The sequence below is a fragment of the Branchiostoma lanceolatum genome, chromosome 1, assembly GCF_035083965.1.
Source record: "Branchiostoma lanceolatum isolate klBraLanc5 chromosome 1, klBraLanc5.hap2, whole genome shotgun sequence".
Taxonomy (NCBI): domain Eukaryota; kingdom Metazoa; phylum Chordata; class Leptocardii; order Amphioxiformes; family Branchiostomatidae; genus Branchiostoma; species Branchiostoma lanceolatum.
The window spans coordinates 40,285,436-40,309,799 of record NC_089722.1 but is presented as its reverse complement, the minus strand read 5'-3'; the positions used below and the strand labels follow the sequence as shown (position 1 = coordinate 40,309,799).

General features: G+C 42.3%; 2 protein-coding genes and 1 long non-coding RNA gene across 3 annotated transcripts; all 3 read left to right on the top strand.

The window, feature by feature from the left end:
• Nucleotides 1-1,902: 1,902 nt before the first annotated feature.
• LOC136428302 (uncharacterized) lies at nucleotides 1,903-4,807 on the top strand. Its single transcript, XM_066417703.1, has 2 exons — nucleotides 1,903-2,056; nucleotides 2,949-4,807. The coding sequence occupies exon 2, from the start codon at nucleotides 2,959-2,961 to the stop codon at nucleotides 4,144-4,146; it is 1,188 nt and encodes a 395-aa protein (XP_066273800.1). The 5' UTR covers nucleotides 1,903-2,056; nucleotides 2,949-2,958; the 3' UTR covers nucleotides 4,147-4,807.
• Nucleotides 4,808-7,275: 2,468 nt separating this feature from the next.
• On the top strand, nucleotides 7,276-8,270 carry LOC136422947 (uncharacterized). The gene is made up of 3 exons (XR_010753695.1): nucleotides 7,276-7,388; nucleotides 7,861-7,980; nucleotides 8,149-8,270. It is a non-coding gene; the product is annotated as an uncharacterized lncRNA (long non-coding RNA).
• A 7,506-nt stretch (nucleotides 8,271-15,776) lies between these two features.
• LOC136426539 (matrilin-2-like) lies at nucleotides 15,777-24,364 on the top strand. Its single transcript, XM_066415207.1, has 10 exons — nucleotides 15,777-15,961; nucleotides 20,052-20,206; nucleotides 20,724-20,846; nucleotides 20,984-21,106; nucleotides 21,535-21,660; nucleotides 22,267-22,362; nucleotides 22,969-23,096; nucleotides 23,533-23,593; nucleotides 23,979-24,140; nucleotides 24,351-24,364. Exons 1-10 carry the CDS (start codon nucleotides 15,777-15,779, stop codon nucleotides 24,362-24,364), a joined length of 1,173 nt encoding a protein of 390 aa, XP_066271304.1.

Below are 24,364 nucleotides of genomic sequence, written 5' to 3'. Positions count from 1 at the left end.
GTGTGTCATATAGTTATATCGGGAATCGATGACAGCCATTCTAGATAGACGAAGTGATTTTCATCCTTGCTAAGCAAGGCTCTTTTGTACCTGTATAGATAAACTGGTTGTAAGGGGTTTGTGATTTATATTTCGGGAACTCTGGTGTGTTGAACGGTGAAGTTCTGAAGTTGTGTATAGGAAGAGATGTCACCATGATATCTTGAAATATTGGAAATATCTTCTGTGTAGTTCGGTCAGTGTTTGGGCCCTGTGACTCTTGTGCGTGTATTCAAGTGCGCATGAGTTCCGCAGTAATATTTTTTTGGTTTAAGTAAATTTTGCAGGGGGAAGTTGTTTTCTACTTTGACCCATCGTTGTGCAGTCTGGTTATCAAATTTAAAAAAAATTCTTCTTTGGCTGCAAACTTAACCTAAACCAGAAACATGTTAATACGCAACTCATGCGCATATGCGGGCTTGTATATACGCACAAGTGTGACAGGGGCTTTAATTAAGTAGGAGGAATGGAATGGAATGTGTTGGAAAAATTTCCACAGAATCTGTGCCACAAAGAAGCAGATGAAAGAGACCATGATGGAAACAGTTGCAGATAACTGAAATGTGAAAGAAGATCTTACCATGTTGTCATGGAATGATTTTTAATATACATCAGAAAATGTTCCTTACTTACCTCCTATTGTTTATCCATTGACTGATGTCTACCAAAGTATTGCCAACTAGAGTATGAAATATTACCTATATCTAAGATCTGTATATACTCCATACATGACTTCAGTGTAGCATTGTTGAACGTTCTGGAAGAGTTTTTAAGATGGTCTCTCTGCAATAATCGTAGTCTTAAGAATAGGTCTAAGATGCTGGTTGAGGAGGGAGCGGTGCGTTAAGATGTGTCTGTACCACGTTTCTATCAAAGCTTGCCAAATAAAGATATAGAGGTTCAATCAAAGGTTCAAGGGTGAGTAGTGATTTCCTTGTGTAGTTGCAGTTCAAAGTTCGTTTCATGTTTCACTATTTACGAATCTCACTCTTACACATAATTGCAGATTTTTAGCATGCTTTCTACACTCGTCATAAAAAAGATTTGGTACTGATATCTTGCGACCTCGGAGCAAGATTGATTTCTTAAGAAATTCTTCTTTGTTGCACCATTTTCGAATTTGAGTCTTACACATAATTGCAAATTTTTAGCATGCTTTCTACACTCGTCATAAAAAAGATTTGGTACTGATATCTTGCGACCTCGGAGCAAGATTGATTTCTTAAGAAATTCTTCTTTGTTACATGTTTGTTGCACCATTTTCGAATTTAAGTCCTACACATTATTGCCGATTTCAAGCATCCCTTCTATACTCCTTTTTATGTAGAAGGGATTGGATAGTGATATTGATGTTGGAAATTCGACCTGGGGGCAAGAGTTTAGGGTAACTATGGCTATTTTAGGGAACTGGGTCATATATGCATTTCAGAGTCATACATGTAGCGAGAGGCTACCAAAAAGGTTCACCCTCAAATGAAGTAGGGTAACTGTCCCCAACGAAGTGTCACACAAAATATTTGTAAACATTTGACATCATGTAATTAAAGGCCGCATTCATTAACTTTAAAGTTAATATGAATAACCTATCATAATTTTTCAAGCATGCATTTCCAAGTTTTTCATTGAATATATGATTTTTTACTTCAACATATCTTCATTGCACGTCAACACTGGAATACAGATGAGATGGCTTTATCTTTGATTGCCATGATTAATAGTTCCATTTACTCCCCGCCACTGCTGTAGTCCACTTCTGGCGCCCGACCAAGGTTCGATTAAGGAGGGCGTAACGTCGCATACATGCGGGCGTTAATGACGTCATCGCTTGCTTCATCATATGATGAGGCATGTACACTAAAGAGCGTCACGTGACCTGCTGCTATTTCGTGCTGGCGAGTGCGTGGGAGCCGTGTTCCATTTCAAAGCAAGCTGTCTTCTCGCAAACGGAGGGACACTGCAGTGTCTTACAGCATCGTGACCATCTTATGACAGGCTTTGGATCAGCTGTTTCGTCCTGGTAAGCATTTCCATGTTTTACTGTTTCTATAGCACGACATGTTGAAGTAACGTACATGTACGATGTACATGTTTGACGTTGACGTAATGGTCTGCAACGTGACTACCCTGCACTTCCGGGTTTGGGTATGAAGCAAGGGGCGTTCTGGCTTTTAATTGATCTTCTGGATTGTACGTGCAGGGCATGTTACGGTGTGCCTTAGATCTCTCCTGAGGGTATAGCATTGTGACTGTATGTTTCATGGACTTCAGACCCTTTCGTGCTTTGTGAGTAAGCGATCGATTTCAATTGTTGTCGGCGGGCGGCGGCAATAGCCTTAAAACAGACTCATGGGGGGGGGGGGGATGCTACCGTGTTTTTCTGACCACGTATTGTTTTCTGATCGCTCTTTTGTTGTGTCGACCTCTTGAAATGCTGAGAACACAGCAACAATTAGACAGCTGTAGTTCCTAACTAAGAAATGAATTCTTGAAAGAAAATTAGAGCAGCATTCGAACTGCTACCGTGGCCTGATGTGGAGGTTACAACGGCAATTTCCGTAAAAGCACAGGCATAACTATTGTTCGTACGGCTTTGGTCCACATCGTGCAGATGGAAGTGTCTCTGCATTCTGAAAAAAATGATATCGTAGAATATATCCATATCAAATTATCCACTGTTGCGTCAAACTCATCAGGAAAATCGTCCTTGTGCGACGGCATATACACTTGGCTGCTCTAATTGTTTTCCAAAAATAAGTTCTACCATAGTGTAGTTCGTTCTTGTTTCGCATGAGGCGCATGTGGCATGGCAAGTGTGAGCTTAAGATAGACTTTATAGATTTGTTTAGTTTGTAATACAATTGAAGTTTCTCAATCAATTTAAAATATTTTTTCGTTTTTCTCTCATCCAGGTGATACAAAATGGCAGATAACAGAGACACTCATGAATTCGCTTCTAAAGACGAGAGAAGACGTTTGGATGAAGACGTTTCCAAAGACGTCGTAAGAAAAGAAACCTCATCAACAGAAAGTGTAGACAAAGGAAATCTTGATAAAGACGATGCGACCCTTAAGAAGGTTGAAGAAAGTCTCCAGCAGCTCCCAAAGCTGGTCCATGACCTGTCACTGGTAACGCTCATCTGCACACGGCTAGAGAACCTGCTGACGTCACTTACAGGGGAGGGAAAAGAAGTCAGTGAGGCGAGGGCACACGTCCAGCTCCTTGTCGACCAGTATCGCAAGGTCGAAGGAATAGTCAAAGACTTCTTGAAGAGGATAAGTGCGTTTGCGAGACACAGCATCGACGAGATCAGGCAAACTTCGGTCGAAGATGATGTACCAGACAAGGAATGTGTTGCAGCAATAGTAAACAGAAGCAAAGACCTTTTGTACAAGATAAATGAGTTAGAACAGCGCCGGTCTTGCATAGCGTCGACTTCGGGGTTTGCGAAGGAAGGGTCGAGAAAGGTGGCTGAAAAAAGTCAGGCTACTGCGGAAATGAGTCGGACTTTAGCATGGGGAGCCATACCTGGCATCGGGACTCTAGCATGGGGGGCAGCGGGGGCCTTGGCCGGCGCGGACGGGTACGAGTCATCGGTGGGGAAGATAGTGGGAGGAATAAAGGGTCTAGGTTTCGGTCTAACCGGTGGGTTGGTGACCGGCGTTCTGTCTCCCGTGCTGATACCGGCCGGGCTGTCGGTCGCGAGGGAGAGCGAGGCGCTCAAGGAGAAGTCGGAGCACATCGTGAACGAGCTGACGCTCGCCACGGTCGTTCTGGACAGCGCCATCAAGAAGATGAACGAGTGTCTTCAAGTGGTCGTCTCTGGGATGAGCAAACTGTACGAGACCATCGAAGAGATAGAAAATTTACCAAACTCTGATGGCAAGAAGATGACGCTTAAAGGAATAGGAGAGGGTTTAAGAAAGTTGTGTGAGGGTGGTTTCGAGCCGCTATGCCAGGCGTGTGACGAGGCCAGGATGCGGGTTTTGGGGTATCTCGGGCCCACCCTACAGGAACATGCGACTGGGAGGAAAGAAGGCCCCAAGGAATCTGAGGAGGGGGGCTTTGACATCATTGACCCCGTAGAGTTACTTGATACAACAAATTAGCATTTTTTCTAGATCTCTTGATGGGACACTGAAGATATCTGAAGTAAAATCATTATCTTCTTTTAACTTTCTAAGATAAGTGTAATCGCCAATGTTTATTAGAGAACTATTCTATTTCACGAGATAGTTTTTGTCAGAGGCTAAGAGGATAGGAGAAATATTTACGTGTCCAACACGTAACATTTTTGCCACTATTTACATGTATTATAACTTATGTTGCTCACAGCGCTGTATTAAAGAGGACAAAGTAATAATGTCTACCGAACATTGTTGGTATACATGACCGATGTGAAAGTATTCTACTTAATTCTGTGGATCTTACTAGTACTTGTTTCACTAAATCTTAGCCGGAAGTACTTTGGAGTTGGCGACTGATCTGACATATATTTTCTTTCCATGTTTAGTCGGTCCCTCATATGTTGAACCCCTTTGAAACCAACCCATAGTCAATCCGTGTCTCGTCTTGCCGTATCATTTTTGTCATCTTTCATGAGAAACGACAACCGTCATACGGACGGTTATCTACATGTAGGCCGTACTTACAAGATTTCTCAATGTCGGCTTATGCCTTTCAGTCCCGTCGGCCTTGAAAATATTTGATTTTCAAGCTCGAGGATAGTAATTTATCATTAAAAATGGACATTCACCGGCGATCTGAAAATCTGATGTCACTGTATTCTATGTCCAGATGTTCACGCGGTAGCTTAAAGTGCCACTTACATGGCATAGTCTGCCATAGAAAACGCTGTTTAAAAGACCTGCCCTTGTAGTAATGGATCCCTGTTTAAGGAATTCGCCTGCCTGGAGGCCATGTTAAGATGTAACATGATCGGCTTTTTTGGAATAGCTACTTATTGTTACCATTGGTCAGGGGGAGGGTGATATTCGTCCATCGTTGTCGATTGGTCAGGGGAGGGTAAAGACAACAAATCAACTCGACCGCCAGCTAAATCACGTGATACTGACAGGAAAAGTTATAGCGTGACTTCACGGACATTCTCGACTCGCTGTCGCCATCGTCGGGTTGTTCGAATCCACTTAGCTGACGGTAAGTTTATGCGATAGTTTTTTTTAAGTATAAAATTCTTGTTCTGAATATAAAACATGTTTCGGGTACAATTTATTCACACAATTTAGTTTAACAGGTTGTGCGTGGATTCTATGTGCGCTTTCTTGCTTTGTTTCTGTTAAGTGCCAGTGCTCGTCTTAGTGCGACATCGTCTGTTGACAAAGAGTATCCTTCTTAGTTATCCTGTTTTGTCCTTATGATTCATTGGTGAGATGTATACAACATACGGTACCGTTCGTCCTATTACATCATATACCGCGCCTCAGTTTTTGTCTAGCAAGTTGTTATTTGCATTTAAACGGCCTATTCCACCTGCCCGCCGCAGATGAAGAGTTGAAACATACCTTTTGTTAGGCCGGGGATTCCCCAGTACTTTGAAGTTCCTCTTTTCTTTGTGTGACTGAAACTGGGTGCAGCCGTTGATAAGGCAACAAAACTAAACAACAATTCATTGGGGTTTATTGTTGAAGTTCATTGACTATCGTCTTCCGTGGTAAAAGCCCCAAGTTATGTTAGGATCACATTTCCAAACCTGGGCCCTGTCTGGCTGTTTGCGGGAACGAACAAAATAGAATTATATGTCAAGAACTAAACACACTTTATGCTCCTGACTATTTTCTTTACTTATTGTGTGTTTTGTAGTATTTTACATCGTACGTTTTGTCATGGTCAATACTGACCGACGGAGGCCATATATATACGTTTTGTTCCCGCAAACTCCCCGGCCACTCTTCCGTGCGAGCACCGGGAGCTGCACCCCCCCCCCGTACCTTGCAGTCCACCGGGACAGATTTGTGGCTCCGGGGCCCGGCCGGGACTACATCTCCGCCGACGGGTACCGGTGCAAGTGGGACTGTAGCATAACGCTTGTGCCATGAGAGAAAGCGTTATACACTTTGTAACATGCAGAAATATTTTCACAGCGTAACTCAAAAGAAAGTTGCAATGCTGCGCAAGACCTTTCTAATTGTGCTGCTGGTTGTGCTGCTCCTGTGGCCTGACGGGTCTCAGTCATGGCGCCGCCGTCGGCGCAGGCGATGTGACGTAGTTGATTGTCAGTGGGGCCGGTGGTCTCACTGGTCTGCCTGCAGTGCGTCATGCGGGTCTTCTGGCACTCAGTATAGAACAAGGTAGGTTTATCAATAAGACTTTTGTTGTTAGATTTACCACCCGTTGCTCCATCTATCAGGTCTTGTTCGACATTCATTTAGGTTGAAAATACTATAAAGTAAAGGGTGATATATACGTCTTCTATTGACATATGATATGAAATTCGAGATCATCTGAAAATAATCAGTATACGTGAATGTCGTTGTAACTATGGTCCTGTGTTTACTCATCAGAGATGTTGATATCAACGCCCAGTGCGGAGGACGTAGTTGTAGCGGATCGAATAAGGATACCCAGGCCTGTAACAGGATCTGCTACAACGGTGGCCAGTACAACCGGTACGTCGGTTCGTGTGTGTGCGCCGAAGGATACACCGGCTCCTGCTGCCAGAGCGGTAACTATATAGTCTTGATTGTTTTGTAATATACATGTAGGTTGTGTTTTCAACATTTCATATAGCAGAGTTGAAAACAATGATGGATAGCTTCGAAAAAAATCGTCTGTACAGATATCAACGATTGCAACAGCGACAACGGCGGCTGTGAACACAGCTGCACTAACACGGACGGGGGCTACTATTGTTCCTGCAAGCCTGGCTTTCAACTGGTGGCCTCAAGGTTCTGTGCAGGTAAGTGGCACCTAAAATCCATAGGAGGATACCCATTCATACTTTTCGAAGTGGGGCAACTTCCCTTACAAATAACATGGAAATTTGCGTGTGTCACCACCGTGTATTGTAAATAAATGCTGCGTTACAATTTTTGAAATTGCAAAAGTTCAACAGGCGTTCTGCACCCTAAACAAATTTGCATACACTTATGTTTAGTTATATGTTTAGAATTAATTGCTTCAAACAGTTGTTACTTCGGTGGCATAACTTGCATAACTAGTCTGAGCGGCTTGGTCATATTGAAGACGAATAATCCAACGTTCATATTTACAGATATCGATGAGTGCGACAGCAACAACGGCGGCTGTAGTCATACCTGTACCAACACTGTGGGGAGTTTCCAGTGCTCATGCTACCCTGGGTATCGCCCGAATGACTTCGTGTCCTGTGAAGGTACAGGAGGCTTCATGGTCAAGGAAAGCAAGTTTAGCAGGCTAGCCCGAGGCTTATATCTAAACAGGCAGTCCAATAGTCAGTGAACGATTAATATACACACCCGTCAATAACAGAGACGAGGGGAATAATTAGATTCAGGCACGCTTGGAACCACATCCTTGTCGCAACGCCACCATGTGCATGCGACAGGGAGAAGTAGAATCAATTCAGGCCTAGAGAAAGGCAGCTGAGGCGTCAGCCAGGTACAATTACCCCAATAGCAGTTGTCAGAAGAACATTGTTTTCCATCAATGAATATTAAGATGAATAGGCATGGCCATTATAATGATGAGTTTACTATTACCCCCTAGCGTAATGCCTAGCTAGCTAGGCTATTCAATACGATGTATCTGTAAGAAATGTAATTCTATCTTATGTACAATATGTTTATATCATGAACGGTGTTTAACTTTCAAAAACATATTGACAGACATCGACGAGTGCAGCAGCGACAACGGCGGATGTAACCAAATTTGCAGCAACACTGAAGGGAGTTTCTCCTGTTCCTGTAGGGCTGGCTACCGTCTGACGGACTCTCAGAACTGTGAGGGTTAGTAAGCACACGACGTTACTTCAAATGTACACCATGAACTCATTATTACACCTATAGCCTGGCTATCCGCACACACAACATACAAACAGTCACACAATAGTGAAGTTTGCACGTGTTCAGTACAGGTGTAAGATAATGTCGAATAATTTTAATGCACCTATGCAGACATAGATGAGTGCAGCGTCGACAACGGAGGTTGTGATCCCGGTCATCCCTGCGTCAACACGCTCGGCAGTTTCTACTGCCCCTGTGAACATGCCGCATGCCACAATTCCCGTGAAGGTAAGCATTGGTTTCATACTGCAAGATACATACTTGTCGGATGATATTTTGTCAGTGTTAAGACGATAAACGTTGACTGAGACGTATCTGTAACGAAAACACATTATTAATCTTGTTTGTAATTGTCGTTTATAAGCAAACTTTATCATGGGATAGCGCATTAGGTCTGTAAGTGCAAGTTGCGTGAGGGGTTGTGTCAGTAGATAAACTACTGATCATTATTGTTCTATCCACTTACTCTTATCTAGACATATGCATGCGCACTATCCTTTATCTTTCTGTCTGAACCTCCCATTGAAGACATAACTTTTAACATATACATGTATCTCCCTTCTTTCACATCGGTTTTCTACTTGGAATGATAAATTTACCTGTTTATGATTTACATATTTCGCTTACCTACGTTATATTTTCTATTACTTTATTAGTAATGGCTTTGCTTTCAGTATTTATTTGACTGTATCTCTTTGATTGTATTTTGTTATATCCTTTGTTTCGAAGACGACACTAACATAAGCCTACAATTTGAGTATGTCGTCTTTATGTCCTGTTATTAAATGTCATTCAGAAAAAAATATTTAAAAAACATACTTTGCCATGCCTAATACACTATTCAGTGATGCATTTCCAACAAGATAACTCAAAATGGTAAATCTCTCCATAGATCCAGATCAGAATGTGGCTCTCTCTCACATCGCCTTGCCCTTGGGAGTCATCGTGGGCACAGGCGTGGTCATCGTTGGTTTGATCGCCCTCTTCACTGTCAAGATGCGTGGGAAACGCAAGAGCCGTGTTGCTCCTGCCGAAGATATGGCTGTCTTTGCAACCAGTAGCAGCGGCATGGTTTAAACCGCTATCGGCGGCGCCCGAATTGAGTGGCTATAGGGCTAAGTCAGCATTATGGATCTTGATTAACGTTAGCATACCTGGAAACTGAGGCAGCCAATGTTCTACGTTCGTGTTTATGACTGACAGACCATGTGCTTGGTGCGCATGACGCTATTTTTGTTCACTTTGATAGAAAATGGCTCTCTTAGATTGTTGGCTAGCTTGGCATTATCAATCCAAAGTTATGTCAGTGATGTGTTCTTATATTCAGATTTTAACATATTAAAAATGCTTCGTCTACAGCATACGCTTGCGCTGTTACAATTATGATACATAGTGTGAGTGCGTTTGTTTATGTACATAGCCAAGGTACACGGAATGTATCTTTATATGGTTATGGCTTTGCTAATTGACAATAAATGCCACCCGTATCAAACCTAGCCGCCCCGTCCCTTTTTTTTGAGCGATGTCATACTATCCTTGAGAGGATATTTGAGTCGAGTAATTGATCATGGTCACAGCATATCAGTTTCGAATGGTATTTGTTTAAACGTTTGTTTAAACAACAAACCTGTCTATTCAGCAAACCGTCAGCAACAAATGTTGAACAAGTGCCTTTTAGATGTTTTACTGAGCCATGGCTCTGTTATCGGGGGGCCATGTTTACCTTTGACCTTAGTCCTCCTGTGCATACAGGACCATGTTAACCCTCCCGTTATTAACCCCATCTTGCGATCCCGCCATTTATTGCAGTATATCATCTCCAAGCGGAAGCTTAGGGGGAGGGATCTCCAAATGGACTTTCATATGTCACACTTGGTTAAGCCATGAAAAACAATCACTTTAAAACACATGTATCTACATTTCAAACCTCAAATCTTTACCACCCCTGCAAAGCTGAATTTGTCAGGTTGCTTAAGGTAAAAAAAGCAGAAGTTCAACTCCAGCATTCTAAAGACAGAAGTTTCAGATGAGACCAGGATTTCACCCCACCACCCCCCACCCCCCATCCTAATATATCAGTCCAACCATAAGAGAAGGGTTCAGAGGTCAATCAGAGATCAAAACATGACAAAAATCACCTATTTTGGCCAAATTTCAAAAATTCACATTATTCTGTCCTCCTGTTAGCAGAAAACTGGACAATTCCGACCAACATTTGCCCAGGAAAAAAATTATTTCAAAAATAAGTAAGCAAAATACTAAAGGGTATGCACAGTGTACTCTGCTGCGCAACTCTATTAGCTGGTCCCTCCCCTTAGGTTTGTTTTTTGCGCCATTTTCTACTCTAGGACCCGGTGTGACGACAAATATTCTGCCGCGTCAGACTTTTGCTCCGTGGGGTACTGCGCGTGCGTGGAGCATGGGCGCTATCTACGAAGAGCGACGATCTGGCGGTCTCGTGGGGCGGTATTTGTCGGGGCAAAACATCTGGATTGATGACATCGGTCACATTCCACGCACGATCGACGTACGACTGCAAACGTGTGGCATTCCGTCGTGCCTGTGTCGTACATAACACAGATGTCTTTTATAGGAAAACTCAGTGTTTGATAGATCCTTGCAAGACGACATTGGGTACCGCTACGCTAACCGCAGCAAAGCTTGGTCACACCATGTCAGGAGACAAGTTCTGGTTCATCGTCAAGGCGAAAGGCTTTCTAACAAAACAATACAGTTGAAGTTGAGCCTTTATGGGGATACATCATTGTAAACTGCAAAATCAAACTGTGAAGCAGTAAATATACAAATCAAAAGTAGCAGGTGATATTGACACAAGTCCTGGGAGGGACAAATTAAACCTAATCAGGTTTCATTTTTGACAGGAAGTCGTCGTCCTGGTGTTCATACACGAATACCCTTCTCTAACGTACGTTTTTCTGGTAAATACTAGTCTGGTTATTCTGCGTACTTTTTATCAGAAAACTGACCACTCTTCTGAGATATAGAATTACACTATCAAACGGAAGGCTACCATGCTGTCCAGGTCCGTCCTAGTTCTGCTGTTGGGGCTGATGCTGTGGTCCGACGGGTCGACCGTATGGCTTCGCCCGCGCCAGGGAAGTTGTACCGTCGTCCATTGCCGGTGGGGCCGGTGGGGAAGCTGGTCTAGCTGCTCCACATCTTGTGGTGCTTCAGGTACTAAGGTCAGAACAAGGTAGGCATATCTTACACGTACCTTAGTGTAAACGAGGACAACCTAGATGTATCCCTTCGGGAGGATTCCTGACTTTTTTATTACCCCCGGCCCCTTTCACATTTTGTGTTCATTAACTCCGTGTATGATACCGCCAGTTAATATTTTGTATTAGATTTACGTCTAAAGTTTGTTGATATGTGTTTGGAGCGGTAGGTTTTTGTGGTCATGGCAGTTTACAAATATCCAAATATAACACTCTTACTTCAACAAACACCCCAGTAATACTAATTTTCAAAGGTCCATTGTGATGATGTCATACGACGTGTACATGGGTAGTTTTGGGGCAACGTGTCAGGGATGTTACCTTTTGGTTTTGTTTTTACGCGGTTATTCGTATGTGTACGGGTTGTAGTGAAAAATGTCGGCCACGTGTATGGGGGATGCCAGAGCATCAAGCCTGAATTTCTCGTAAAATCTCACGTTAAAGCCCCGCAAACTTATAGAAAAAACATAACTGTAGTGGTGTCTCGGTGTCATTGGCGGGAAATGCACTACTAGCTATCGAAAAAGCGCCATGCGTCGTCCTCAGTCTCTTGATGTTTGTTGATAAATGTCATTCATTCATGCTTCTAACTTCGTTTAAATTGCAATAATATTGCAATTGAAATAAAAACACATGCTTCATATGAATCAAAACCGTTGTGTTTATGCATCTACTTTTGTCCACTAGATCCGTTGCTACCTCCCTCCAGTGTGGAGGCAGTGGCTGTAGCGGTTCGAGCGTCGAGAGTCGGGCCTGCAACAGAATCTGCTACAACGGAGGCAACGTGTCTGGCAAACGCTGTAGGTGTACACCGGGGTACACTGGGCCCTGCTGCAGAGGCGGCAAGTATTTTCCCTTTAATACTAGAAAGTTCATTTGCAAGTTCATGTCCGAAGGCTAATTGCAAGTACGTAGAAACAGACGGAACATGCATGTGAGAAGGACAGTTAGACTACCCATTTGACAATTATTAATATCATTAGTTTCATATATTATTCACTTAAAAGTTCATATGTGGCCATAGCAGTCATTCTGGATCTAAGTTGAATTGTAATTTCCAACACTAACAAATTGGACTTGCCCAAATTTTCTTTGTGTAGGAATTACGTTTAAGTTGGAAGATGCAAGATGAAGTATTATAGTGATAGACAGATAAGCCATTAAAATACTATATGTGACACAAAACATTGCTTCAGATTTCTTTAATTAAATATACCTTTACCTGTCATTTAATAAACTACTATGCTCCTCCAGGAAGTGACGTGTCGTCACACAGCGGCAGGACTCCAGACAGCCAGCCGTCTCCGTATCTTATCGCCCTCAAAGTCACAGGATGCTTCCTAATTGTCGTAATCGTCATAAAAATTGCAAACAACATTTTCAAGAAGATCATGACAACCGCTAACCATGTGGAACACTTTTCCAAACAGTAGTATTGCTTGAAGGGAGTTTTTATGCTATGCAATGTGCTTTACAATATACTTTAGACAATAAGGAAACACTGTAACGTTGTAAGCAATTCTAAAACTATTTTCGTTTGATAAACAACATTTGACAAAGCCTAACCGTGATGAACAGATTTTACAATTCGAATGTATTTGACACTCATGCACCTTTCAGACATACATAATATACGCTCACTATGTATGTACATATTTGCTAAGAAGTCAAATAGTACTTGTGATATGATAATCGTATACTAGACCATGGCTTGACATAATGAATATATTTGTATTACATACTTTAGATATCTCTAGATAACATTCTTCTGTCATTTTTAGCGTAATTGCTTCTTATAAACTGACGTTGATTATTTGTGGCTTGGATTGATAATAGGTGAGATTTTGCCATGACCGAAGGTCTATATATAATGTAAACATGATCCCCCAATAACACGGCCATAACATGGCACATCACAGCGCTCTGAGATTGATGTTTGGCGTGAGTAGGCAGTCTAGTACTAGTTGGCTATTTGCTGACAACACCCCGACCAATCGAATCACGTGAATCGCATTGAAACTCAGATTCGTATCAGCCATTTCCCGACAAATCGCTTTCTAACTAGCGTTAACGACTAAATCTGACAAAACAAACTCGCCAGTGAGATGGTGGAAGATGTCAGCTTCCAAAAGACGTTTTCAGATTGACAATTTTGGCACTCTGGAAGTGACTGAAAGTGACCGCGATTTAACGTTTAGAGAAAAGTAGTAGAAACTAGAAGTTAAATCGCGGTCACTTTCAATCAAGTTAGAAAGCGATTTGTCGGGAAATGGCTGATACGAATCTGAGTTTCAATGCGATTCACGTGATTCGATTGGTCGGGGTGAACAACAGACTCGATACGTTTGATGCCAGACTTCGGAAACTGTCGCACTCTTTTGTTTCCCGTCTGCTCTGCTCCGATAATGTTATACTCAATACAGTATCCCCTACTACTGAAATAGCAAAGAAACTTGTTGCCCTATGTGTGTTACTGCGCCTCAAGGGTCCGAACTAACTTATTAAAGAAATTGTAGAAAGGGCGTTACAAAAAGTTACCTATGGGGGAAAGATTATGTAACTACTGTATGTCAAAAGCAGTGGAAGACGAAAAACATTTTATCTCAAATTGCCCCTTCAATGATCGGGAAAGAAAAGAGATTTTTAAAGAAGCTTCCATAACTTACCACAATTTCCAAACGTTTACTGATGAAAATAAAACTAGAACCTTGTTAACCTCCCAAAACCCACTCATTACAAAAAAAAGTGGGACACTTCGTCTTCCACTGCTTCCAAAAAAGAAGTCAAACCCAAAAAGCGTAGATTGTATTCCGTTGTAGTTTTTAGAATAGCCATGTGTTCTACTAGTCAACATTGTTAACTCGCACTATCTGCACAGTATACCCTTGCTATGTATTGTTTCATGTTGCAATTAGCCCTCTGGCAAGAACTTGCAAATAAAATTATTATTATTAAATACTTCATGGAGGTATGAGGTCTCCGAACTCTTGTTTGATTCTGTGTTGTACGTACAATGCTTAAGACGCTCAGACCATGCGGTAAACGGTGTTTTAAGGGATTTAGGTCAGTTGTAAATAGACTTGTAATACGCTCTCAGGTTTCATGAAAACTCAATAGACGTGGGAAGGAAAATAATTTGTTTTACGGAAGCGGAAGAAAAGACACGATAATAGGATATAGACCCAAGAGTATAAAAAGGGGTTTGGCTTGTTCAGTCGGACAGACGGTTCTGTATTTCCCAACCGTGCGCACCTCGGGTAGTTGGACTGTGCAGTCAGACATAAAGTGGGAGTAAGGACGTTCCAGAGGTTAGTCACATGTTTTACATGTTTTGGAAAAACAATTATAATGTTCATTTCCGTCCATGTATTTCTGTGGGCCAAGTTGGTTAGGCCTCTCATATATATTATGAAATAGATCTATCGTTTCATAGATAAAGGCATTGTGCGCAATGGCTTCGGACCATTGTTTACACTTGCGTGGTGCTTTCAAATTCTATTTTAAGATCAAACGGAATCAATCTCAAAAAAAGCTTCGCGGAGGCAATATACAATATTTTCGTCCCTGTCAATGAGGACGGCTTTTGTTCTTGTTTACGACCATCGAAGATTTGTCTTAGACTTTTTCCTTTGAGTTAGCAGCTTGCTTTTAGCTGCTATTCCTAATCGCCACGATACTAGTATGCGATCATGGCGATGGGGATGGCAGGGAAGACAAAAGTGTAGCCGTATAGCTTTCGTGAAAGTTTGCTTACGGCTTGACTCTTTGTCGGCTGAATGGTTAAACGGTCGCCTACATGAACAGATATTATCATGTATGAAAGTATTGGCGAAGACTTGAGTAAGTTTCACATTTTTATTATGATAAAAGCAGAGTGTAGAAGTTACAGATCAATATTGCTTGCCACATGCCCCACCAAATAACAGTATGCCGCCAGTTAAATGACGGCATAAACAGGTCCGATGCTAGTGAGTACAAGGGAAACAAGCTAAGCACCGCGAGAAAATGATAATTATTTGAGTTTGCGGGGACGTAACGTAGTTTTCGTGACGAATTAACTAATGATTGAATTTCCGCAGTAACACAGGTGTGCCACGGTGCTTACACGACCACCACACACACCAGTCTGTGTATTTGTTCAGTGTTATGAATGGACGCGTATTTGAAGTGAGGGTGACGGGATGTTCTTTTTTTTCGTCCTGACCGGTAAACCGTGTAACACATCAATGCATCAATTTTTTTTGTCAGACCAGATAGATCAATTTGATCTACTCATACCGAGAATGACCTCTTCTCTTTTCGATAAGTGTGGTGGGTTCTTTAACTTGCTCGTGGTGTGGTGCTCCTCCGGCTTTACGTCCCATCCGAGAACACAATTTCAGGGCCTGCTAGGGATTCGAACCCAGAACTTTAGACTCTACGTCAACAACCCTAACCACAAGACCACATTGCCCATTTGAGAGACGAATGCATTTTTACTCCAGGTAACCAAAAACCACAATGCTGCCCAGGACCATCCTAGTTCTGCTGGTGGTGGTGCTGATGCTGTGGCCGGACGGGTCGGAGTCATGGCGTCGCCGCCGCCGCAGGAGATGTCCCGTCGTCCACTGCCGATGGGGCGGCTGGTCCGGCTGGTCCAGCTGTTCTACAACATGCGGACCGCACGGGATCCAGTACAGAACACGGTAGGGGCTAGCCTGGGTACCAGATCTCCAATCTCTATAAAATATCCATCTACCCACACACGATAGATATTTTAGAGATTGGGGGTCTGACCTCTACTGATAATGATATTCGTACTTCTTACAAAGATCTGACTGCAGCCATAAATAAAGGTGATAAGAATTCCAAACGCGATCGACGATTGTGGTCAATGTGGATGCCAGACCCCCAATCTCTAAAATATCTATCTACCCACACGATAGATATTTTAGAGATTAGGGTCTGACATACAGGCTAGGTAGGGGCTAGCCTGGGTACCAGACCACCGCGCTACAGTCGCTAATCCTTCGGCAGGGGAAGCAACTTGCCCCGCCACCACAGGGAGCACACGGCCCCTAATCATCTAAGCGGCATTAATATCACCGATCGGCTGCCAAGAGAGACCGGGTGCCAACTGTTTATTGCGTATGATGCGCTCTCCCAGCCAAAAGGGGTTGATATTGTTTAAGGCCCCCTCTCATTGGGCTCCGGCACTGCGGCGGCACTGCCACGGCAGATTTTTACGGCACCGTCGCGTTTCTTTCACCAATTCTCATTTGCACTCTCACTGACGTGCGGCGCATTTGCGTTTGAATCTTAGATGAGCAAGTTATTGAACTTTATTGTTCGACCATCGTATATGGTACAACACTAAATCAACAATACTGCAAGGCTAGCCTATCCTACAATTATAAGTACAAAACATAATCGATAACAGTGCATGAATTACAATAAAGCCATGTAGGGATTATTTTTTCCCTCGCTTTTAGGTATAAGTATAATGAAATTGACCTATGTAGGTGGTATAGGAGTTGGACATGACAACAATACATCGTTATGTGTACCAGATTTGGTGAAGTTAGTCTTAATAGTAATACTTTGCAGCGCATCTCTCTCTTTGCCATAAGTGGGACAGGCCATGGCCATCACAAATTGCAATTTATCTTCAATATTTTCGTTACATGTGGGACACAATCTGTGAGTGCCTGGTGTGTTGTGGTGTCGATCTTTTTCAACTTCTAGACAACGTGCGCTGATTCTCAGTGTAGTTACTTCTTAGAAACGGTTCATTATGAATTGATGTGATAAAGTCTTCCCTGCTAAAGTGATTTTTGATTTTATAAAATTTGTGGAGTTTACTGATATTTCTAAGTGGTTCCCTCCAGCCAGGGAGAAACGTGAGTTTCACACTTTCTTTAAATGTATATCCAAAACGGTTGGTATTGACAGTCATTTTCTTCCCCGAATTTTGAAGTGTCGTATGTTTTTTAAATAAACCTGTTAGTAGGTAAATTATTTAATCTTGGCGAGAGTATCTAATCAACTGTGTTTGACGATCAACGATCAATAGGAATTCCTCCAATTCACCCCTTACGGCGAAACATTGAGTAGAATTTGCGATACAGTGTCTGACTGGTATATCAAGTTCAGTTTATCACTGTACTGTATTTCTTGAATGGCACAAGAGCGGGGCGAGTGCATGTAGACGAGTGGTCTGATTCCTTTCCTGAGCGACTAGTCTACCAACTTCCGTACTGGAATAAATGTACAATGATCTAATTTCAAGTGTGATAAAACATTATCCCAATGAAAATATCAGAAGTTCTACAGCTGCAATCATCAACCTCACTACAATGCAGTAAGATAGGTTTAACCAAACTCTTAACCCTCATCCGACCGTATGGGGTCCTTTTGGACCCCAGGCATGTTTTAATGTGTGCCATATCAACATTTTTCGTTGGAGAAAAAACTCCTTCCATGAGTTTGTTCATATACATGTCTTACAACTCCTGAGAAATTTTTACCGGGATTGGCCAATTTTTGCGGAAGTTATACTCTAAAGTGTGCGTGTTGTCGGCTGGGGTCCAAACGGACCCCAGATTATTTCGCATTGTTTATTACGTAATTAGAAACAAAATTCCTCATAACTTCCAAACGGTATAATGTATTCTTACCAAATTTGGAGGGAGTGATATTCACGTTAAGTTTTATAATTTCTGTAAATTTTGTGACGTTATGACGTAATATTACGTAATTATGACGTCATCGATGTGATTTTATAGGCTAAATAGGGAAGTTCCATAATATTGAAAGGTATTAAACAAAATTGAGTGTATTATTGATTTTAAGGTATGCCAAGGCATACAACGTCAATGGCGATTACGTTGACGTAAAAATGACGTCATAGAATGACGTCATGTGTCGTTAGCGATCCCTGGGATCCGCCATCTTGGATCGGCCATTTTGAAATTTTTGAATTACATTTTTTCCATTTATGACTCCAAATCACAAAAGAGAGAGACCGGAAACGTTAATCTGAATGTTTCTGGTTAAGAAAATACCAGGTAGTGACGGATTTGAAGGCAAAAAGCATGTTTATACCTAAAATAAACATCTTGTCCGCCATCTTGGATTTTTAGCGATTACGTAATCAAATTAGCATAAATTATGAATAATAAATCATGAAAGTTACATCTAAATACATATGATGGTATACATGTTGGAAAACTAGTGTGGTTGAGCAAGAAAACCTGAGAAATATCATTGTTTTTAAAAAATTAGTGACTTTTTGTATAAAATGCCTGTCAGAAACCCGTTGCCATGGCAACAGGAAAAATGATAAACTCAAACTATTATCATGGAATTGTTGCTAACTAAATTTTAGGAAAAGTCACCAAGTATGGTAGGCTTAGCATACGTCATTCGGCAGTTATACGATGTCAAAGTTGTCGCGGGCCCTTTTTTTGCCCCCCCAGTCTAGATATGGTTATAGGAAAATGCGGGTTCTCCTCATTTTCAGCATAAATTATGATAATGACATTAATCATCAACACCAAAACTTGTCAAAATATTCTCCATAGATTATTGTAACAGGATATGCATAATAACTACAATAAGATCCACCAGAAATATATTTAGGGGGCAAAGCAAAATGGGGTCCGTTTGGACCCCATACGGCCAGATTTGTCGCAAAAATGTGTCGGTCGGATGAGGGTTAAACAGATCAATAGCTAGGGAAATAAACCGATTGTATTTTGATGGTAGTGATTTCAATTAATCAGAAATCGCAGTGCTAGCTGTTAATGGATCAAAAAACAATGCAAAATCAATAAAAAATGCATCAAAAACTGATTTCAAATGATAAAAAGATTTTCACTTATGACACTTGGTACAACAAAGGTAACATGTTATAGAATATACGTATAACCTTGAAACTGACATATCCCTTTTTACACAATAGCGCGCGCGGTGAGCTCCCGGTAAGCTCCCGGCGAGCGCGCGGCACTTTGCCACTTGCGTTTTTTTTCAAAATTTGAAAAAAATCGCCATTTCAACCGGCACGCCGGCGGTGTGGACCGGCACTGGTACGGCACTGAGACGTCACTAGGACGGTACGCCGAGGTCTGTGCACGGCACTGCGGCGGTAGCCATTTCCAAGCTACCGCACGCTACCGCCACAGTACCGCAGCCCAATGAGAGGGGGCCTTTAGAAAACTTACCCAGGCCAGTTTATCCTGGTCTGGATAAGGTCTTGTATCCAGGCCAGGTAGGGGCGTAAAGCTGATTTGTAATCTTTCCAAATGGTATTTTCTTCGACGTATTCGTTATTCTATGTAGGCAATATACAAATCATATGTCGATTCTGAAACCTGTCTTTTACAGTTGATCGTGTTGAGTACTCTTAGCTCCTTTTTTCGGGTTGCTGTCATATATATTTGTAATAAGTACGAATATCATTATCAGTTGTGACTTTCTTCTACCTGTTTTTACTGCAAATGTGCCTAAACGGAATGGTCATCTCACCTCGCGTTTCGTCCAGAACCATTGTTTATTTATCTTAGATTATCTTTTGATAAAGTGTACACTGAAGCCATGGTGGTAATGTCTAACCATTTTTAACCTTATATAGACCGAGGGCTTTTTAGGCCCGAGTCAACTTTCATGTCGCATAATGCTAGACGGCTTATGCTAGAGCCACCAAACTTAGTGACTTTTCCTCAAATGTAGCTGGAAACAATTTCATATATTCTATGTAACTTCATGATTTTTTCTTATTGATTACTACAATACTAGATCCGTTGCTGCCAACGCCCAGTGTGGAGGCAGTGGCTGTAGTGGGCCGAGCAGGCAGACTCGGGCCTGTAACAGGGTGTGCTACAATAATGGCTCTGTGTCCGGCACCAGCTGTGTGTGTGAACCGGGATATACTGGAACCTGCTGCGAGAATGGTAAGCGTGGGCTGGTTTTACCTCTGTCCTCAAACTGTCTTTGATTTTTTGCTCCTGTGATTCTGGTGAGCCTAATAGTATAGTATATGTTCAGTTGCAAAAACACCCACCCCAAAGATTGATAGGAATTTGTCATTTCCGCGCATGCTCATGCGCATGCGTAGTTAACATCTGTCTGTACCCTGCATGAAGTAGGTTCTCTGAGTATTGCTGTGTATCGGAAATCTATCAGAAAAAAAATGGTCATGTTTGGTTCAAAGAGTTGACGACGGATCTCGTCAGAATAAATGTGAAAGTTTTTTTTGCTCCGATTTATCTAAAATGGCGCAGTGCAACTATTAGTAGTATTACAGTGCTATAAAAATCTCATTGGAGGAAAAATCTAGTCAATAGCCCACGACACATCATATGACAAATTCATCAACGTATACGAAATATTCAATTTGGAACTAAAAATCGTCACAATGGCACAATTTTAAAACTATTTCCAAAATGTTCATGTTTGGGTGACTGACAGACAAGGATGAATGCTCCAGCGCCAACGGAGGCTGTGACCACGCCTGTAACAACACCGTGGGAAGCTACGCCTGCTCTTGCCGACAGGGCTTCGTGCTGGATAGCGACGAGCGAGGATGTTCAGGTACGTACATGTATAAGGGGGTCCATGTTTTTTGTTTGACCTTTGTTTTTTTCAAGCTGGTCGTCGCTTTTCATTGAGGTCACGAGGAAAGGGGTCAGGGTCAGATACAATATAACCGTTTTTTCCCCTAACCCCAGACCATGACGAGTGCTTGGCGAGTGACCACGGGTGCCAGCAGCAGTGTCTGAACTCTCACGGCGGGTACAGCTGTGGCTGTGGGGACGGCTATGAGCTGGACAGGAACGGAAAGACATGCAGCGGTGAGGAGGGCTGAGTACATTGGGCGAGGGTCGCCAAGGGAAAGCTGCGCTTACGGTTTTAATCCTTGGCCTCCCTGTTGTCGTGTTTGACTTAGGTTCATGCTAGGCTTCGCGTATCCGGATATATCCAGATTCGGGGTAGCTCCGGATTCGTGAAGCCTAGTATAAAGATCAGATTCTATAAACGGTCCGAATCCGGATAAGAATCTGGATATATCCGGATACGCCGTATCCACATCTGGAGGTGGCTTTATCTGGATTCGCTGCGGATTGAACCCTGGTATGAACGCAATCCGGCTCGCGTATCTGGATACGCTGTCGGGTTTGACGTTATACTTAACTTTTGACACTTAACTGTATTGTATCAAAATGAGTTACCTACATGATGAAACCATTCACAAAAAGTTTGTCTGTTTGACGTTTTACAGACATTGACGAGTGCGCTGCGGCGGAGCCCCCGTGTGAGCAGATGTGTGAGAACTCTGAGGGAGGGTTCCGGTGTCTGTGTGAGGACGGGTACGAGTTAATCCCTGAGGAACCCAGACACTGCGAACGTGAGTCATTCGAACCAGCAGTCTTTTTCCTTCCTTATTGTGTAAGGGATTACATTCGTCATTTCGGATGGTGACGTAAAGCCAGTGGCCCCGTGTATGAGGGAGCTTCGGGCATAAGCCTCAAGCGTCAAACCTTTGCATGTAAAAGAACCCAACACACTTATCGAGAAGAGTAGGGGTGATCCGGAGTGCTTGGCCAAAAATGTGTGCTGTGACGAGGCCGCCGTGCAGTTGCACGAATCGTCCGAGATTATACCCGAGGTCCCGTCAGGGATGTGGGTCACATTTCATCATATCGTCAGTTTGTCTGGCTGCATGAAAGTTGACTTTGATAAAACGAAAGACAGCTTCTGCGTGCTGAGGTGGACGTGTGCGTATTGGCTGTTTATGTCCAAAGATATGTACATGTAGCTACCCCCGTTTGATGTTGCTATCTATGGCTAATCAATGTTAAAAGTACCATCTTAATTAAGATATGCCCAAATTTCGAGAGTACACACTAGACGGGTTACTTGTTCATTTAAATTCTAATAAACGGTGAAGATGGTTAGTATAATAATGTGTTGCTGTAGTACACGATCATATCTTTTGGGCTTTTTGTTGCAGCTGTCTGTGATCCGCCTTGCGCCGCGGAAGGGAACTGCACTGCCCCCAATAAGTGCCAATGCTCCCCAGGATTTGACGGGACCTACTGCGAAATTGGTGACTATATAACGTGAAAGTTAATCTGCAGTGGTAAATTACATGTAAATTACAGTTTAAATTTCCATAGTATTCATCACTAAGCCAGTGGTGTTATTCGTAAATTTTGTGTATTACCTATTACTATTAAAGACGTATATATAAGCCAATAAATCTATTGATGAATGGCAAAAAAAATGTCCTTTCCAAATAAGGTCAACATTGGATCCAGGTAATGTGTTTGGGTGTAGTAAAACCTAAATCTGTACCATAGGTTAGTTATCAACGAGCACATGCACATCTTATACCTCGATGAAGGTCAAAACTTAATTCGGGTAATGAGATATACAATACTAAAGTTACCCAAGCAACTTGCACACATTCCAGTTAAGCCCCCCTCTCATTGGACCCGCGACACGCTGGCGGCGTCGTTGCGGCCGATAGAATCGACAAAGCACTCAACGAATTTCATCGCCAAAAAACGAGTCTTTTCAAGCTTTGTTGTTTTGGTCATACTTGTACGTTTTGAATGATATTCCCAGTTTAGGACGCAGCGACGCCGCCAGCGTGCCGCGGGACCAGTGAGAGGGGGGCTTTATATGTGACGTTACACCTTATTGTTCCCAGACATTAAAGAGAGGCTTGCTCAATCTCGGGACCACTGGACGAAGAACACTACCGGCTGCCAGTGCTACTTTGACTACTCCCGGTTCGACTGCGCCTGTTGTGTGGATGGAGGCTGTCAGTGCACCCAGGTAAGCAATACTACTCAGTTTAGTACTGTAAATGCAAAAATGTTTTTATTATTTTATTTCGCGGTATGTAGGGAGAAAATGGAGTGGTACCGGGGGTTGACCAGCATTTCATTTATGTGACCTTTTGTTTAATAGGTGGAATATGATGTAAAAGTATAAAGTACAAAAAAAAAAGCGAAATGCACAAAGAACACAAAACGTAAAACTAGTTCGACCTAAATTATTTGGTCGCTTGGCCGTCGCAGATCGGTCGCAGATCGGTCGCGGCCTCCAGTGGAAATGGGATGTAATGAGTCTTACATTCTAAAGACGTCTCAAAAGTAATAACTACATCACAACCACTTTTGAATACCTGAGGTAGAAAATGAACCTTCAAACATCACCTACTGAAACTGGGCTCTCAAAACAATGCAAACCTTTGTTTGTCACTTTGCAGGAGCACCCTGACCAGTGTGTGCGGTGTGGGTATGGGCACATGTGTGGAGTTCTGGACGATAGTAAGTTCCTATTTGCCTATCTATTTATCTAGTCTAGCATTAAAGTTCATCTGAGTTGAGATGACACACACACTAACACACACACACAACACACACACACACACATCTCTCTCTCTCTATGTATATAATATACATATACATATACATATACATATACATATACATATATATTATGAAGAGATAACCTGTTCTTTAACTATAAATGGGATTCACTGGAACTTTGGACTGACTCGTTCAGGCAGTTCATCTCTTTATAACAATATTGATCTATTCGTCTATTAATCTTTTTGTTTTTTTGTTTGTTTCTTTGTTGTTGTTTTTCAAACATATATACTTGCTGCATCTTATAAGAATAGAAACTACGTTGTAAAATTTTTCTTTACAGCTGGGATTGACGGCTGGACGCTGTCTGAGTCCGGATGTCAGTGTCCCAGAGACAGCGGCCCCAACCTGACCTGCCCCTGCTGTCAGAACCGGGGCTGCCCGTGCACCAACGGCGTGCCGGGCCGCTGTGCACAGTGCGGCAGGGAGGCGTACTGTGAGAAAGGTTAGGAAACTGTTTTTGAACATGAAATAGGATAAAATGAAGCCAGGCTGTGATATTCATAGAATCATAGAATAGAATTGAAGTTTGGCTTTGCATAGAAAGTAATAGAATAGTAGCTATAGTGACAAATTTGCAAGTAAAGCGATTACAAATGGCTAACCGTAGGATAGTTTGTTCATTTCTAAACAACTCTCATATTTTCTGTTTCAGGAGGCGGCAAATAG

What these genes read in the sequence shown, in the direction of transcription:
- LOC136428302 (XM_066417703.1), top strand. Translation starts at nt 2,959, where the DNA reads ATGGCAGATAACAGAGACACTCATGAATTCGCTTCTAAAGACGAGAGA.
- LOC136426539 (XM_066415207.1), top strand. Translation starts at nt 15,777, where the DNA reads ATGCTGCCCAGGACCATCCTAGTTCTGCTGGTGGTGGTGCTGATGCTG. An exon ending in GGAACCCAGACACTGCGAAC is followed by an intron (nt 21,661 to 22,266) that starts GTGAGTCATTCG and finishes TTTTTGTTGCAG; the next exon opens with CTGTCTGTGATCCGCCTTGC. An exon ending in CGGGACCTACTGCGAAATTG is followed by an intron (nt 22,363 to 22,968) that starts GTGACTATATAA and finishes TATTGTTCCCAG; the next exon opens with ACATTAAAGAGAGGCTTGCT.